This window comes from Patagioenas fasciata, chromosome Z (assembly GCF_037038585.1).
Source record: "Patagioenas fasciata isolate bPatFas1 chromosome Z, bPatFas1.hap1, whole genome shotgun sequence".
NCBI classification, from domain to species: Eukaryota; Metazoa; Chordata; class Aves; order Columbiformes; family Columbidae; genus Patagioenas; species Patagioenas fasciata.
The window spans coordinates 31,088,020-31,106,999 of NC_092560.1; the positions used below are offsets into that span (position 1 = coordinate 31,088,020).

At 42.2% G+C, this 18,980-nt stretch overlaps 2 protein-coding genes across 5 annotated transcripts in view; one reads left to right on the plus strand and one right to left on the minus strand.

The window, feature by feature from the left end:
* GOLM1 (golgi membrane protein 1) overlaps nt 1-4,426 on the minus strand; it is a 34,807-nt gene extending 30,381 nt beyond the window's left edge. For 2 of the 4 annotated variants that reach the window (XM_065861325.2, XM_065861327.2), the window contains exon 1: nt 4,292-4,426. The gene's annotated coding sequence lies outside the window, so the exon portion shown is untranslated. Of the gene's footprint in view, nt 1-3,748; nt 3,770-4,291 lie in introns of those variants that run through there. The other 2 variants (XM_065861326.2, XM_071802412.1) reach the window with 2 other exon arrangements.
* On the plus strand, nt 950-17,629 carry LOC136115412 (uncharacterized). Its single transcript, XM_071802685.1, has 3 exons — nt 950-1,192; nt 3,994-4,756; nt 14,543-17,629. The coding sequence occupies exons 1-3, from the start codon at nt 950-952 to the stop codon at nt 14,617-14,619; spliced, it is 1,083 nt and encodes a 360-aa protein (XP_071658786.1). The 3' UTR covers nt 14,620-17,629.
* The last annotated feature ends 1,351 nt before the right edge of the window (nt 17,630-18,980 follow it).

The window sequence follows — 18,980 nt, forward strand, 5'->3', positions numbered from 1 at the left end:
CCTGTAGGGAGGGGCCCAAAACTGAACACAGGATTTGAGGTGGGGCCTCATCAGCATTGAGTCCAGGAGGACAATCCCCTCACTAGTCCTGCTGTCCACGCTGGTTCTGATACAAGCCAGGATGCTGTTGGCCTTCTTGGCTACCTGCGCACACTGTTGTCTATCAACACCCCCAGGTCCTTTTCCCCCAGGCAGCCTTTCAATCACTTTTTGCCGATCCTGTAGCACTGCCTGGGTTTGTTGTGACACAAGCGCAGGACCCAGCACTTGGCCTTGTTGAACCTCATGCAGTTGGCCTCAGCCCATCGATCCAGTCTGTCCAGATGTCTCTGTACAGCCTTCCTACCCGCCAGCAGATCAGCACTCCCACCCAACTTGGTGTCGTCTGCAAACTCACTGAAGGTGCACTCAGTTCTCTCATCCAGATAATTGATGAAGAGATTAAACAGAACTGGCCCCAATACTGAGCCCTGGAGACCTCTTGTGACTGGCCACCAACTGGATTTGACTCCATCACAAGTCTTTGGGCCTGGCCATCCAGACAGTTCTTTACCCAGCAAAAAGTATGTCTGTTCAAGCCAAGATTTACCATTTTCTCCAGGAGAATGCTGTGGTGTCCAAGGCTTTACTGAAGCCTACGTAGGCAACATCCACAGCCCTTCCCTCATCCACTAAGTGAGTCACCTTGTCATAGAAGATCAGGTTGGTCAAGCAGGTCCTGCCATTCAGAAACCCATGCTAGCTGGGCCTGATCACTTGGTTGTCTTGTACGTGCCATGTGATGTCACTCAGGATGATCTGCTCCATGGCTTTCCACAGCACCAAGATCAGACTGACAGGCCAGTAATTCCCCAGATCCTCCTTCTGGCCCTCCTTGTAGATGGGTGTCACATTTGCAAACTTCCAGCCAAGTGAGGCCACCCCAGTCATCCAGGATTGCTGATAAATGATGGAAAGTGGCACATCCAACAGCTCCCTCAGCACCCTTGAATGGATCCCATCTGCCCCCATACACTTGTGTCAAAGCCTTTTATCCCCCACCTGCTCACCTGCCTACCAACCACCTATTCCACCACCCAGCCAGTGCTTGGTGAAAGCCAGCCTAAGTCAGGGAAGTATACGGAGACTACACGCAGCTGGTGGAGCCACTGAAAAGCGAAGGCGTATCTTACCTGGAGGTCTTTGCCTCCAAGTGAGTACAGAACCTTAGGGAAACCCCTTTTGAAAGACAGGGCCATGACCAGCAACAAAAAAGAGGGAGAAAAAAAAAAATGACGAGGACCTGAGGGCTACTGGACAGCGCTGAGAAGACACACAAGCCCATCCCAACCACATCAGCTGACAGGCTGTCCCCCAGGCAGGGGAAACCTCCTCCTACCAAGGGACCCCCACAAACAGACAGTGGTACCATCCTCATGTTTGGCAGACTCCTCAATTTCTCAGTGAGATTCTGGAATAAATTACCTGTTTTTTCAGATATTGCTGTGAAATTCCTACGTCTGACTGCTTGAATAAAAATATACCAGCTTAACCAAGCAAGCTAATCAAAACCTCTTCCATTGACAACAGTTAGCTGACACTTGACTAAATCACACTAAAATGTACTAGAAACTTTTTTTATCAAAGAAAACCTGACCAAAACCAACAAAAGAGCACAACATGTTTCAAAAAGTAATTCTTAAAAGAGTGAATCAGAGAGCAAACACCTGTGCACCCAGCCTTCCAAAGAAAAGGTGGTGGTTTGGGGGCAGGTGGAAATGGAGAATTGACAAAAATGAGCCCAAACCTTTCATTTTTAGTTTTATATGTGGTTAACATACAGTAGCAATCATCCTTGAAATATAAATGCAATTTTTCGTTCTCACTCATGGCTGAATGCTACCCACAAGTATTATCATTCACAGTCACATGGTGAGAACCTGTTACAGACAGCAGCAACCTTTGTGCTTGCAAGAGTGCACTGACTGGCTACAGGGGTCAGGAACTGGGTCTAATACACTGTCATAAAACACCACACACAGATTTCTTATCATCCTCTGCAGCAACGCTGTTTGTGGGTGCGTTTTTTTGCAAGTCAAAAGGGGCCAAGGAGTTTCTACAACAAACTCAAGCCTGCTGACCACAAGCTTTCTCAATACTTTCCATAGGAATTTAAATAACTAAAACAAAAAACAAACACACACGCAAAAAAAACCCACAACCCAAACAAACACATACACCAAAAAAAAAAAAAACCCAAACCACACGCACACAAAAAAACCCCACCTCCTGAAACATCCAGCAACAGCCAGTTTTCGAACTTCTGTACTGGTGCACTTCAAAGTGGCAACCACCCAAAAAAAAAAAAAAAATTCAAACACTGATGCCGCAGGTTGTCACTGAGTCACTGCTGCCCAAACTATCAAGTTAAACTTTTCACAGGAACAGGAAGAGTAGAAGCATTTATACCACAACACATTCAGCAACTGCACTCTCATCCTTCTCAGGAATAACTATCATTTGATAACTAAATTCAAATCATAGTTTTTCCTTCTCTAATGCATTTTAAACTAGAAGTAACAGATCAGAGAGAATGAAAAAGAGGGTGACTGTTGTTACCACTCATCCACTAATTATTTTTCAACTCAGGAAGTCTCTCTTCTTTCAAATTACTACTTTACATGAAGCCAGTAACCAACTACCCACAGAATCCTGACCTTTGTCTGATTAAAGAGACTTACAGGTGTGCAGCTGAACAGAGGTTCAATGTAGGTATCTGTTCTGATGAAGGAAGTTAGGTAACCAAGAGTAACTTGACGAAGTTTTCCAAAATACCCACACAAAGTTTCCAGACATGCTGTCTAGGTGTACTTGCAGATGATACTACTACTGCCTGAAAATACTGCATATGAAAATAAAATTAAACAAGCAAACGTATACACCAGAACAATCTCAACAGTTGATCAGACACTTCATTTCTGTTTATGACAAGATTCTGTTGTTTGTATCTTTCCCATGCAACATGGACTATCTTGTTAGGATCACAGTTAATAGGACATACTCTCAATCTTAAAAAATAAAATATTTGGCAACAGTGTACAGTAAGTTTAGATATGTGGTGAGAAAATGACAAAATTGCTACCATCTCCCCAGCCCTGCAACACTACACACATGGTTTCACTGTAAAACACTCACACACCCCCTAGAAAAAAAAAAAATCAACATCACAAATAGTTCTTTATGAGCAAAGTGCTGTTAAGATGTAAGACGAAGGGCCATTTTAAAAGACTCAAGCTAAAAGAGCAAGGTTAATTAAAAACCTGATCAACTACTCCCATCTTTTAAGTCGACAATGGAATCCAAGAAAGCAAAGCAAGATAAGTCCTCTGGGTGCAGGAAATAAACACAACATTGATGGTGTACCCAACAGCTGAGCCAACATTGCTGAGGAGGTGGGGGAAAGACTTTTGCAAGCAGAAGTGGGAATGCCTCTGGAGGCACGAACTTGCGAAACGCCATCAGCCACCCCGGCGGGGTAAGGACAGAGAGACCCCCACAGCCGCGTCTGCCCGCCAGAGGGAAAGCAGCGAGCCGGCTGAAGCGAGGCTGTCTCTGAAAAAGGAGGGGGAACAGTTTCAGGTCACAGCCCGGGCTGGAAGGGACCTCGACAGGCCATCCGGTCCGACCCTTCCCGGGAAGGGGCACCTGGGCCAGACTACCTCACCCTGTTGTGGCCCCTTCTGATTTCTCACACCGCCGTTGTTCCTACCTTCACTGGGAATTGTTTTGGGCTCAACACCTTCCCCTCTGTGCAGAAGACCCAAAGCGGGAAGACTGACTTGATAGAAAAAGTAATATAATAAAGCGCTACTATTGTCAGGCACGCACGCAAGCTGAGCCCACACGAGCCGCCCCGGTACGTTCGCTGGCACCCACCCGCGGAGACGGGGAATCTCCCTCGGGACGGAGCCCGCCCGGGGCTGTATCTTGCCGCCCGCCTCCCGCCGACACCAGCGGCTGCCGCCCCGCGCGGGAGACGCCGCTCGCCGCCCCCCGCCGGCTGCTGGAGCCGGCCAAGCCGAGCCCGGCGAGGCAGAGCCAGCCAGACGGCGGCAGGCCAAGGCTCGCGGTCCCTCACGCCGCGCCGCCCACCCCAGCCCGGCCCGGGCCGGCCCGCCTGCCTCCGCCAGCCGCCTGCCTCCGCCAGCCGCCTGCCTCAGTCGCCGCAGCGCCCGCCGCGCCGGGGGACGGGACTCCGGCAGGCCCGGCCGCAACAGCCCCCAGCCCACCCCGCGGCGCCTCGGGCGCTCACCTCAGCTTGCCGTGCCGAGCAGGGAACGCGGCGGCCGTTGCCGCGCCTCCCGCAGCCCCCGGCGCCCGCTGCGAGGGAGAGGGGCGGCGGCAGGAGGGACGGCGGGCAGGGGAGGGGAGGCGCAGGGCGCGGAAGAAGCCTGGCGGCCGCAGGGACAACGAACGCTGCCGGGCAGCCCCCACCCAGCCCCCGCGCCACCCCACGGCGCTCCCCGCCTGAGACACCGCGCGGCCGCCCTGCGGCTCGGGAGGGGAGCGGGACCTCCCCTGTCCCAGCGGTGCCTCCGCCTCAGGAGCGGTCGAGCTGGGCGGCGGAGTCCGGGCTGCGGCAGAGCCGCGCGTCCACGCCTGCCTGCGGTAAGCACCAGGAGCAGCACCCCCAGCCCTGCCCGCCGGCCTGCCGTGTCCCCCAGCCTGCCCGTCCCCGCCCAGGAGCTCAGGCAAAGCCCCAACCCCATTAGCCGAGGTGAGAATTTCCAGTCCCGACCACAGGGCCTTGAGTTTCTGGGAAGCGACGTGTGGGAAAGTCTGCGTGTCGGAGATGAGAGGCGAGTGAAATAAAACTCAGACTGTTTTAATATTTATTTTTGACAGCCAGAAGTATGAAGTGGGTATTCATTAAAAAAATCTAAAAGTAAAAAGCAGCAACAAAAAAGTTAAGCAACGTGTTTCTGCCATGGTTGTTAGCTCAGATGGGCATTGTCCACCATCTAGATCTGCATGTTGTCAGCTTTTGCTGCTGTAAGATGAACAGAGTAAAAGCAGAGTATAAAAATTGCTGCAACGGCAATTGTGAAAAATGTGAAGAAATTTATTGATCTTTGATAGAAGCTATTATTTTGAGATCCATTTCTTTGATGATGTGGTAGATCTAACAACAACAACAACAACGAATTCTAACTGGACAAAGCACAAACTTAACCAAAGTGATCTTCCACATGTCTGAAGATAATGCTGAATACAAACTTTTTTCCAGTTCTTGAAGACATTTTAAAAAATACTCAGTGTAAGACCTGCATTTTAGCTTTTTCATAGGACAGATTTTTTTTTTTTTAACACCATAGCTTTGTCTATCTCAGAAACAGATTTTTGTTCTGACAAGTTCAAAGCCATGTTGGATCATATCCCTCTAGTTAGGGAGATATGTGGTTTCCCAAGTGGAAGCTTTTTTTCTCTTCTTTTTCAGTTTTTAAGGAAAAGTGGATCCTTCGTTAGCAGCCCAGCACAGCTTACGTCTAGAATTATAATTTGACTAGAAATAGGGTTTCCAATGTATAGGGAGCTGAACTGTTTGTAGAGATTTATAAAAACACAATAAGACTCAGAAAATAATTCATTTGTCTTTGTCAGCATGACAAGAAGACATTAAAAATAAATACTAGTGCAAATATTCATTAGGAATAACTCTGCAAGCAGCAAAAAAAATGAGGACTGTCTGCAGTTGGGAACACTGATTGACTGATTTTGCCCTGCTTACTTACAAGCAACTAAAAATGCTGGAGAAATAACCCCATTATTTTCCCTGGCTTGTGAGGTTATCTTGAGTAGAGGCAGTTCTGTCCAGAAAATGGAGGAGGGGGGGGAGGGAAGGAGGAAAAAAAATCACTTAGATACAGAAATGACTGACAAGACTCAAAACCTTATTGATTATCAAGCTGATCTTCAATAGAGTGAAGATTAATTCCAGCACCGTCCGCAGTATGGATCCAATGAAAATAAGTTAACTTAAAAAAAAATACAGCACTACACAGTTTGCAAGTTTGCAAAAGTGATTCGAAGAACACATTTGAACACAGAACTAGTTCAAAATGTTCATAAACAGTCATCACTTAACGGTGTTTCAGAAAAAAAGAGTGGCTGATACTGGCAGAGAGGAAGTTGTGAAAAGCTCAGATGCTACACAGCAATGGTTCTTACATGGAAAAAAAACAGCTCCTCTATTTGATCTGAAGAGCCATCATTTCTTTTCCTATTAATCAATACTTCAAACTACAACTATAACCAATCTTACACAAAAATTAATAGAGTGTGCAACATAAATAAAAATGTACCTCTTTTTAAAAAATTAATAGCCATGTATTTTAACAGAGAACTAACAAAAATACATGTTTTTATCTTTGAACATAAACACAGTAAAGCAAAGAATGAGTGAAAGAAAACCGCTCATTTTGGTTTAGAAGAACAAAATGGATGGCATTCAGCAGCCAGACCACTCAGCACAGTTTCCTGTTTGCTGCATATTCACAATCCTATGATGGTCTTTCAGAACTATATTCTAACCTTGCTTTGAAGCCGATAGGAACACACACCTACATATGTTAATCTGCAGAAAGGCTGAGAATCTCAGCAAGACCTCTTGGAACCCATACTAGAAGCAATACACTTGATAAGGGGTTGTCTCTATGGGCATCACAGGGACAGCATGACCCTCATCCCAGGAGAGAGCTGACCTTAAGAAAGAAGCCAGATTTGCACTTAAAAAACACTACATACTAAGGCTGAGTGTTGGTGACTTACTGCTGCCTAAATGCCGTGTCTAAAGTGCATCATCTAGAAGTAAAGCAATTTGCAGAGGGCTGCTGGAGGTGGTTCGCTTCTACAATTTGTATCTGTTCCAGAGGTATTTGTGAAAATGAAAATTACTGTTTAAACTGAAGAAAATTAGATGTTCTTTGAGAAAAAGGGATTAAAAGCACCCAAATCTAGATAATAGTTGTTATTTATCATTAGATTAACTGAAAACACAGCAATAGATGTGTGATCATTGATTATATATAACTGACATAGCACTGAAACCAGGATGCATTCACGTGCAAAAAATTGAAAGTCAGCACATTAGTCAATGGTGGAGGAACAAATCTTGTTTTGTCTGTGTCAGAAAAAAATTAAAACTCATGGTGGTGCACATTTTTTTAGCATTGAGAGTTATCTCATGAAAGATAACAGTATTCTGCAGATGCCTTTATTATAGGAGTTTTGTCATGTTTCTAGGACTCTGCACAGAAACTTCGTTGTAAGCAGTAGGTTTTGCTAGGTGTTAAAATATCCGTAAAAAGAAAACACCTGAGGTACAAAGTACTTTGCAGTTGATGCTATGAAAAAAGTACATCTGTTTTTTCTTAAACTCCTGGACAAATAAATCAAAAGAGTTAATCCATGTGAAAGATTGTTCTGAAGTGTGGGCATACTTTACTGTGGGTCGCTGACATATAGTTACTTGACTTGTACAGTCTACAGCTTTTAGATATTACCGGCCCAGTGATATGTGTCTATGCTTTCTGTGGTGTTTCTGATATCTCCATGAATGTAAAACACTAATGCTAACCACCCCCCCCCCCCCCCAATACCTCTCTCTTTTCTGTTTTAGAAAATATCTTCTGATTTTGCATTGTGTTTTTTTCATTACCTGAAGTACAAGGATGCTAATTATTTACCTTTATAACATATGGGGAAAGAGCTATACCATTTTTAAGTGCCATGTTGTGACCATTAAGAAGGCATAGATCAAACCCTGCTTGATTAGTTTAGGACCTTCTGAATGTTCATTAGCTAACTAAGGTCTATTACCTCAGTGGCTTGGATACAGAGTACATCTCAAATACAAAAAGTGTTTTCCATGATTCCGTGCAATCTTGTGTGTTACCTGAATTCCTGAGTGCCTATAAAACGTAGCTGTAATCACAAGATCTGTTGATCACGCAAACAGCTGATCTCTTCCTTGATCTGCCCTGTTTAAACATGTGTGTGAGACATGTGGATGTAACCTTTCCTTCAAATTCCATAGTTTTCTGCCTACTTATGAAGAAGTGCATTTTTAAGTCACAATGCCTTGCAGTCAGAAGAGAAAAATAAATGTCTTACTATTCCTCTTCCATACTACAGAAGGCTCTCGCTTCATCTTTAAAAGATACTAAATGTTTTGTTCTATCCGTGATAGTCAAGCAAAAAAGCATTGGTCTAGCAGAGAGACAACAGATTTTAAGAACTTTGATTTGAATCCCATCCCTGCCATTGGTTTCCATGCAGCTCCAGGCAAGTAATTTAAAATCTTAGGTTTGATAATGATTGTCTGTCTCATAACCAGGGAAATTACATAGAGCTGTTATGGAGTGAATTTCGGCAATCACTTTTCACTTTTGTATATATACTACTAGTACCCTGCATATTTTTTAATGAAATGAAAAATCAAAGCTTACATACCATGTTAGCTGTTTCCCTTACTACTATGTCGTTCATGCGTCTCTTGCCTTTAAAACTCCTTGAACTGGTGGTATTTCAGATAATATTTAATGCCCATCCTGGAACAAAAGGATGGACAAGGATTTGTTTTTTATGGAAGCTTTCACAGCACTAGTACTTATAACTTTGTATTCTTTCTTCTTGTTATGAAAACACAATACACACATATAAAAAGATCAGCCATGAGAGCTAATGAGAAAAGATTGAGTCTTACAGAGATTTCTAAATGCTGAAGAACTGTAAGAATAACTCAAACTTCTGATCTAGACGAAGCAAGATTTAGGGCATTGTTTTTAATTTACCTTTTTGGTCACACAGAGTAGCATCGTAACAACAGACTTGTTCTGACTTTCCAGATTGAATGATCTTATGCACAGCCCTCTCCCCACACCTCCACCCCCATTAAAAAAAAAAAAAAAAAAAATTTACATTACAGAGGTACAGAGAAAGCAAATGTAAGAGCAATTGTCTTGAAGTAGATCCTCATCTTCAGACCCTACACTCACACTGAAATTTAACCGAAACTATGGTGTTAGCTGGGCATACTTCAGGAAAATCCTGTCCCTCTCAAAGCCAAAAAAGTATGGTCACTCACTTCTTGAAGGCCAAGATTTTATCTTGTGTCTTTTCTAGTCAGAACACCATTTCAAGATCAACCAACGGGGAAAATGTCCTAAAAGACCAAGCATGAAAACCAGTGCTTCACTGTGTTAAAGGTGCTGATTAAACTTTTTTTTTGACAACAGCAGACTTCTTGCTGTGCTATTCACTTCTTCCTCTCTGAAGAAAACTGAGAGAGAGGGATTTTACATCAATAAAAGAAACTACACGCAAGTATGTCTTACCTAAAAGTTTACTACCACCTAATAGTAACTGAAAGAGATCTAAGTTCTTCGGACTTGCTTATCAGTCCTACATCCCAGCCTCTTTTCAGTTTTATCCTCTAGGAACTTTTGGCTTTTGTCTGTTTTTTAGCTTTCCTGTCACATGACAGAAAAAGAGCAACTCTCAAAATGTTTCAGAGAAATAGATTACCTTGAACCATTTTTTATTTCCTAACATTGTTTTTCTACTAAATGGTAATCTAAAACAATCCAACTCTTATTACCCTTTCATGAAAAAAAAATTAATCAAACCAGAAGAATCCAAACCATCATTCTGTGTCCTCAGAGCCACTGAAAACTTTCTGGTAGAACAACACTGTCAAAACCAGTTCTGAGATGAACCTCTGGACACCCATAGCTAAAGTAATGTCAGAACATCATTATCAGCCAACAGAGGCATAAAAATTGAAACTACTTGAGAAAGGCATTAGCCATATATTGGTGAGAGTTAGGTCAAATGCTTTACTATACTATACTCTGCACAGCATCCAACGGAGTTAAATGTTTAACACATTCCTTTCTTCCATATACTTAAATTGCCAGACATCTCTCTCTGCTCTTGACAAGTCTTATCCATGCAGTGTCATGCATTGCAGAGTTTGAGGATCCTACCTTTGAAGGTGTGATTCTCTTGAACATCTGATCTAACCTGAATAAATGAACTTTTGTAGTCTAAGCCTCCAAAAGGTTTATAACATTGCCCAAAAGAATTAACATGAAAGCACAACAGGGTTTCATTATTTAGTTTTGGTTTTGTTTTTTGTTTTTTGTTTAATTCCATTAAGTCAGGGCCATGCCCCAAAGCTGGATTTATGTACAATGCTTTGTATTGAGCTGGAATTTAGTTGCTAATTGGAAATGGGAGTAATTATGTGCTTATATAGGGATTAGTATTAGGTGGTATTTTCTCCTTCCATTTTAAAAGAAATCCTTCTGAGAGCTTCATCTAGATTCCAACTCATCTGTGCATTTGCAGAGATAGAAACCTTCTATTTAGGTATTCACTTTGACAGGTTAAATCAAAACAAGACATTCACAAACAAAACAAGCAACAAATAGGAAACAGGGAACGCTTCATTAGCCTCTACAATGTTCTCAGAAGAATTGTCAGCTGAAATCTGACTGCACTCTTGCATGACTGAGGCACAGACATGTTATCACAGATTAATGATAACAGGGTTTTTTTTTGCCTTTCCCAGCTTTTGTATGCTCTCACCAAGAAACCCTGGGTGCTGGCCCTGGGCATAGCTTCTGTAAATGGCATCACTCTGTCTTCTTCAGCTTTGCAGAGTTTGCCTCGACATATCTGTTCTCTTGTTTAACTGCACCGCTTTGTTTAAGGAAAATACCCAGCATGCTCTGATACGAGAACATACAACTTAATGGTAAGTCCAGGCTAACTCTAAGAATTACAGTTATGCAGGCTGGTCTTGTTAGAACAAAATCAACATCTGTTTACCATCTGAAAAGGTGCTAAAATGCCACCTTCACAGTGAACATGTTGACTTGGAGAACTGGGTATCTCTGCCCAGGATCCTTGTCAGATTATCTGTCAGCTTCACTGCGTGACTTCGTTCTGTTCACCTCACTTCTAGGTCTTTGGTAGGTTGACAGCTCCCTTGTCCACTCTGGGAAATAGGTTTTTCATTCATACAATATCTCTGGAAGTTGCTTCAGAAGGCTTATTGATTAGTGTTATATTACTCTTCAATATGGGTTGCTGCCGTTTTCCCAGGAAAAGTACTACCTGAAGGCAATGGCTGTATTCACTCTTGATGGTTCACCTTGGATACCTGTGTAGCCAGAATTAGGTCATTCTCTTTCTCTTGTGAAACAATGTATAAAAGACTGAGTCCCTTATTTTCAACCTTTTTAGTTTATACGTTTGTAAGCCAGTAAGAGGAATGCAATGCATTCTTTCCTATGTATGTTGCACTGGTGGACAGATTTTTGTAATACCTATTGCATATGCAATAAAGGATGCCAGATTTGCAAGCATTGCTGCAGCCTTGTGCATATATATACAGTCACATAAACAGATCACAGGCTGAACCTGTTTTTCCTAGAACATGGGCTGCCATTTGCAAAACGTATGCCTAATTGACTGAAATTCAGGAAGTACAGGTTCTAGCCTGCCCTCTGCTGTGCACAGTTAATGTACTAGTCAATCTTCTCTATTCCTCGATAAGTCAGAACAATAACGCTTTTTCCACGTAATGAGGGCACTGAGAGGCTTAGTGTATCTGGGACAGCACATGGCTAGTCCAATGTAAATGCATAAAACAGGGTAAAGTTCACAAAAACTCCCTCCAAGTCTTGAATATCCACCTAGGAAACAATGGTCTCAGTCCATATTTTCTTGAAAGCTGCCAGTGGCACAAAACCGTGATTCTGCAAGGACAGACAGTGGTAACCAAGCACAGTTTTAGCTAGCTTTCCTCACTTCAGCTTACAGGAAGCTAGAACATATAAGGATCATTTTATAATTTTTTCATGCCAGAGTTTGTGCTAGGTAGCAGGATATGGTAGACTGCCTGTATAATTACCTGTCAGCTGCAGTATGTAACTCTGATGGTGCTTCTTGGTGCAGTGGTCTGCTCTCTATAAAACACAGGCTGATTTACACCTCTTTACATTAATTCTGCGCTATCTTGTACAGAATACATGTATTGCATGTACAGGTATAGGACAAAAAGGGAAACAATGATAGAGGTCGTGTGAGAACTGCTAGAAGTACTTTGGAAATGAGGGTGAGAAACTGAGGATTATCCAGCAAGGCAAGGTATCTATAAATCCAGGGGAAGTAGCAAGACAAAATAAAAAGTATTTTCTTTTCAATTTGCAAAGGTTCAAAGCACAAGTTTCATACAAAGGTATTTGTATATGCAAAGGCAATTCTGTGTTTTCTGGGACTGGTGCCTGCGAGGCACAAGTGCCTGTGTGTGAACCTGATTTCCATCTGATGGGTCGCAACAGGGAGCTAATATAAAATGACAGCCTTACCAGTGATTTAGCACCAAGACAAAGCAAAACATTTCCACTAGGGCTGCTGGCTAATCATCCACACTTGGGCTGAGATTTCTGACAATATTAACTCACCGTCTGCATGAATCAAATATGCTTTTGCCATCAGCAGCTCAAAGATGGTATGTACAAGATGCCACTGAAATTAAGCAAATAGTGTTTCCAAGCTCCCAACGTAGCAGCAGGATTAAGAATGCATCACCTTTGGAATGTGCCATGTCAACAGCGTTTCCAGCTTTTGTACTGTAAAAATATGCATACCACAGCAAAGTCTGAAGGTTCATGTTGGATACTGCCTCTGTGACAGCCCGTTGCTTCTAAAAACCTGCAAGAATTGATACGGCACAACAGGCACACGTGTGTTTGTTTGTTTTTGTTTTGTTTTGGTTTGTTTGTTTTGTTTTTAATAAAAAAGCATCGCTGATAATTGAAGGGAAAGAAATAACTAGCAAATAAAAATGCAGTCTATGAAAATAACCACGAGATGGTAACAGCCACATAGTACGGGTATCTGTTGAATTTTCTCAGTTATACTGGATTTCTTAAACCGTGAACACTGATGCAAGTGTTATACATGTGAGCTCAACAGGCTCATCTGTAAAAATGCTACATAAGTTGTGAGCAACTGTTCAAACTCTCTTACATCAAAAAACACCAATGAGAAACATCCTCCACAGTCACTTTGCTCCAGTTAGCAGAACACGTCCTTTATGTTCCTTCTGACAAACAGGTGAGACAAAATTAGGATGTTCACAAAAATCGTCAATATGGTTGACAGTAATCTTCAGTCAACTGGTTGCTGCATTGTCAAATTTTATTCTCTATCTAAAGTCAAGAAGCCTCTGGTGCTTACTGAACTCTTTTGCCTGATTGCTTCTGCATTAAGGTTGTAAAAGAGAATACTGTGTGGTGGAAGAACCTTTTTCAGGATATTCATCCACTACTCTGTGCTGTTAATAGTACCCTCTGCTCACCAAAGCTATAGTGAGACCTCTGGCCTCTAGACTGTTGTAGGCAAATAGAAAAATCTGCCCTGTCACATAGAAAAATAAATACAGAATTCCTAATAAAATACTGTAGTTTGCGCTATTTGTGCTGACCCTGATTTACACAGCCACGGGGGCTGCATCAGGCTTCTATAGTCACAGTCTTCCCAGACATCAGAAAAATGTAACATTTGGGAAATAATGCTTTACAAAACTGTGCATATAAGGCGGAGTGCATCGGGCCTTTGGGGAGCTTCCTCCACGCTTTGTTTCTGGGTGAAGTGGGAGGGCTTACATCTGCATGGGTTATCACCATCAGAAGGGCAAAAGAAGCCAACCTGAAAAGACTCACCAGCACTTGAATCCTATGCCATCACCACTATAAAAATTATGGTTATTTTGTTTCTAGAGCTTCCCAGCTCAGGAGGTGAGATATTGACAGGAAGGAAAATGCTAGATTTTGAAGAGTTCTCGGAGTCTCTGCTGTCTCTGCACCAAGGATGGCAATGCTACTTTGCTTGTCAAGTGACCCATGCCTGTGAAAGACTGACACTTTGCATCAGAACAATGAAATAGCACTTCGGACCCTTTGCTTTTAAAGGAAGTAGAAACAACAGTTCTGATTTCTATTCTTATGGGGTAATTGCTGTAAATTGGCTGTCTCCAAATTCTTTTTGGTCCTCATGCTCTTTTGGGTCTCATCTCTGCCTCTTCTCTTGATACTGTAGTGGAAGCTGGTAGAGCTGTTGTGGAAACATATATCCTCCATGACAAGATTCCATCAGAGCCTCCACATTAAATTATGCTCTGTCTGGCTTGCTTTGTTGTTTTGTGAACAATGATCATAGCAGTGGAAGCTGGAAAGTTATGGACTTTATTGAAGGTAATACATTGTTCCTGCTTCTGCTGCCTTCTTTTCCTGACAGAAATTAAGGCATACCTGCAACTGTTCTCTTCAGCAGTGGCTACAGTTACCATTGAGAAAAGATATTGTTTAGTATTATGTTCTATCTTTCCCCTGGAAGATTACATTTTTTCTTGGGGACTACTGATGCAAACAGAAGCAGTGGTGTAAAGTACAATGCTAGCAGTGCTAATTATATCATTGACTTTGTATAGGAACAGCTGGCAAAAGACTGTTTGAAGCACCAGTGATCACCCATGGCACAGAGATGCGATCCTTCTGCTATACCTAAGAAGAGGAAGCAGGACAACAGCTGAAACACAACTGTGTGTGGGTGCCTTGCTACCTTTTGCCTGCTGTGGTATGCTAGGGCTAACAACTCCTGAAGTCAATTCATGTGCCTTTGCACAGCAATGAGCTGCCTTCGGTCCAACAATAAACTGCACATAATCACCTTTTGTGAGCTAGCTGCCCTGCGGCACAGAGACACACAGCTGGCCCAAATAGTCCAGGAGCTCATCAGATCTGTGTCTCATCCACTGCTCCACCCTGAACAGCTCTTTGTGTCCACCTCTTTTAGAAGTGGATTCAGAGCTGGCCCTGATCCAGCATCCATAGACCTTTATAGATTTGAAGGCTCTAAAAATAATGCATTTCAAATAATATACTCAAAGCAAAAATGTGACAGCACCCTGGAGCACAGTTCAGCACAGACTATTCCTCTTGGTGCCTCAGGAGCACTAAGTGGGGACTAATTGCATTGATCATTTCTCTTCCCTGATTGTATGAACATAATGTTTAAGAGTTTGGGATCAGATGCACGTACAAGCAATTATAGACCTGAGAACCACTTCCCCAAGCTATTGCTGCAAACAGACTTTTGCCTGCCCCAAAATACTCCAGGATACAGGAATGGTGCAAACATTCCTGCTTATTTTCCAATGGCTGCTCAGCAGTGCACCAAGTCTGCAGGCCTGCTGTTGTGCATGATCTGTCAGCCACTTGCCCTGGTAATATTATTTTCCTGCCTCACATGGACAGAACTTTTCAAAATTTTCCCTTATGACAAAACCACCTTAGCAGGGAAAAACAAACAAACAAACAAACAACACACCCCAAAACCCCGCACAAAACCAACAAACCACAAACAAAAAAACCCAAACCCACCAACCCACCACCAAACAAACAAACAAAAACCACAATCTCAAACATTAGAGAAAATATGGGTTTCCAGGCTAGGCCTATAATACTTTCCTGCGTCAGCTTTCTGAGTGATTACAATTTCCAGAGGGAATGAGCATCCAGAGTGCATTTAGGTGTTTCCATTCAGATTTAATCATCCACTTTGCCTCTACAGAAGACAACCCCATGAAGCAATTGGAAGAAAGCCTAGCAGCCGTTCTTCTGTGAATCTCAGTTTGTGATTTGTACCACATCTTCAACTCTTGCCATGATTCAGGCTTTAGCATTTTTTTTTTCAAAAACCTGCAGCCCCCTACTCTATTCTTTGCAGTCCCTCAAGAAACCAGAGACAGTGCCTTGCATCTGCAATACATAGAATTTATGATTTTTGGTTGTGACAATCATTTAGATGTTTATGCTACTCTGGCAATGCATAGGAATTTCCACAATCAAGAGAAGTATAATTTATATCTGTTTTGGGGCAGTGTGCGATTTACAGGGCATAATAAAAGATACAAAATACAATAGCTGTTGAATATTATTTCCAGCTGTGATACTTTGTGTGACCTTGGGAGAACAGACTCTATATTTAAAGTCTCCCTGCGTATATTTATTCCTTATAGTGGCTCTAATGCTTTTTAGCTGGTGAAATTATTAGTTGTTGAATGTGTATATGTGCAGTGTGCATACAACAGAAATGTTAAGGTACAGTGTCATATAAAACAAAGCAAGTACATTAACAAGCTAAAACAAACAAGACAGAAATATTTAAATTTACACTGGGAAAACAACAACAAAAAAGAATATTATCTTGTAAAATGTTTTGAAACTTTCTGTTACACTGCTGTGTTCATGCTCACAGCTTGAGTCGCAAAGTGCCAGTTTCTGAGAACCTGGGACAGGCAGTGAAATCCCCACTGAGATTTCTATGTGGGAGCATGAATGCAGGAGAACACTGTCACTCTCGAGCATTACTTAAAAAAAAAACAATCACACAAGCTAATAAACAGTGGAAACTTGTTTCATGTCATAACAAATTGTTGCATATTTTAACTTGTTAGATATAGCAAATCTGTACAAGGCAAATGGTTACTCCACTGTATAACAGAGGGAAACTTCTGCTGCATCATGCCACCCCTTCACGTTACTCTTGAAACATAATGACCAAGCAAGATTTCAGTGAGGATTATAAAGCTCTGGTGGATATGGATCACTTCTTTCCAGTGTAAGAAATGTCCCTGGTTCTTTGTGTTTTACATATAATTCACAAAAGAGCTTGGTCTTCTGTTCCCTCTATGGCATAATTTTATAGTGAAGCTGTGCTTCGGATGTGACAAAAAAACAACCCACTGTGACACAGCCATTCCTAAATATGCAAGTCATTACAGCGGTGACCACCAAGTAAAGAAAACTGGTGTTGCCATGTTGTTAGATCAGAGAAAGAGGCAGCCTTAAAAGGACAAAATAAAGTCCTTTTTGCTTTATGTATTCAATTTATTGCATGAGAACACACACCGTCTTTGTAAGCCTGAAACATCAGAGAGCTGAAAAATTACTACAGTGACTTGAGGGGAGAGGTTTAAGATCAGCTTTAAAGATATAACTTCTAATCATCTTGCAGTATAGCAGGATTCAAAGACCTGCGTTAGACAGTGAGGCCTCCCCTGCAGCATGCAGGCAGAGTGTGGTGAGCCAGCTCCAACACCCTGCGTGGAATTAAATAATGCACCTCAGAATTAAACATCCAACATAACAACCATCGCTGAACGTTAAAAATCCCACATCTTTTAATAAAGGTAACTACAGGTGAGGGGTAATAGCTCCAATGACTCCTCAAAAGGTATAGCAGACACTGGAAGCTTGGAAAAATAGACTATATTTCTACTACACAGCTTCTGGTTACTCAGTTTCAGCAATGATGTTAGAATAATTTGTATTAAAGTCTTTGCTATAGAAACTACTACATTGATAAAAGCACAGATACAAAACACAAGTTAGAGTGCCTTCATCCTTCTCATTTGCTTTCTTTCTATGGGCTCCTCTGAAGACTTAAGCAATTTTACTTGTTTTAGTTTATCTGTGAATTTTAAGCATCATAAATAAAGAAAGCCTATGCTGACCTCCTGGACATTATGCAATCTTTGTTGTATACCAGAAATTCTGTATTTCCTGCGAATTACAGACTGTGAACAATGACAATGTTACAACTGAAACACAAGCACTAGTTTCCTTTTGTTTTATAGGCACTTGTGCTAAGATCTATGCAAGTTTTAATTTATGTTACTTATTCTATTCCAGCAGCATAAATTCATCTAAATAGAGATAAGATTCATGTTTTAAGCATGTTTCTATGTACAGAAGGAATCAGGGGTATAGAGATTGCTTTATCATTCTGCAGATAACTTTACGAGGAAAGGACACTCTCCGGTGTCACGCTGCCATCAGGCTGTGATGCAGGAGTCTCCAGGAGCTAAGGCACAGTCTTGCCTTTGAGGAGTGCTAAAACACCTTATTTTTTAAAAAGAAGGAATTATTTCTGTAGCAAATTTATATTATTGTCCTTCAGCTATAACCCTTTTGCACGCTGTTTTTCAGAGGCTGTGCTTTCTCCCAGCAGTACATGTCTGGGGAATCAAGCTACATCTTCTTGCAAACTGAAATTCTAAAGCGGCGACAGCTATTATCAGAAAATAGCCAGGATACTCATTCAGTAGTTATCTTTCTTATGTCAGAAGAAATCCATTTCATGCTTTATGGTCCTAATCCAAAGTTCACTGAAGCCTGGGGGTTTTCATTAATTTTGATGAATTTCAGATCAGATCATTTAAAAACAAAACAAAACAAACAACAACAATAACAACAAAACCACCCAACACAGAGTAGTTCTTCACCACCTACCTGCCAGTCTCTTGAGCGGGGACACAGTTAAAGCTGAGCAAAGTAGAACCCAGCTGAGTTTTCAGTCAGCTTTTTCGCACAGCCATTGTACATATGAGAAAAATGCTTTATGCCTTTAGAATAAATCTCAAATTCCTTCATAGCTCTCAGCCAGAAAGGACAACTACTGGTGGGCAGCTGAGGCAGCTTTGGCACTCTTTTCTCAGGTGTCTTCATAAATACCATGTGGTGCTGCAGGACTGCACCCGTGCTTGGTATCTCATCCTTGAAGAAGTGACTGTTTTCATCTGCTGTGTTTAACAGCCACATGCGCCCTCAGGGAATAACATATTTGCATGGTGAAGACAGAAGAAGAGCATCATTACCAGGCAGCTACCAGCAGTGGTGACCTCTGAGTAGTTGGAAGAGAATGACTGTGGCTGGTCTGAGCACCTGGAAAGAAGGGAGTCTTTTTGGCATAGCAACACCAGTACACTAACTGATTAGCAATGGCAACCAGGCAAGCCAAAGATGTTGCTGACACTTGGAGACAAGGTTGTGGGTCTGGCAGAGAGATCTCCTTTGTAATCAGGA

What these genes read in the sequence shown, in the direction of transcription:
- LOC136115412 (XM_071802685.1), top strand. Translation starts at nt 950, where the DNA reads ATGGAAAGTGGCACATCCAACAGCTCCCTCAGCACCCTTGAATGGATC. An exon ending in CTGGAGGTCTTTGCCTCCAA is followed by an intron (nt 1,193 to 3,993) that starts GTGAGTACAGAA and finishes CGCCGACACCAG; the next exon opens with CGGCTGCCGCCCCGCGCGGG. An exon ending in CCCCAACCCCATTAGCCGAG is followed by an intron (nt 4,757 to 14,542) that starts GTGAGAATTTCC and finishes GACTTTGTATAG; the next exon opens with GAACAGCTGGCAAAAGACTG.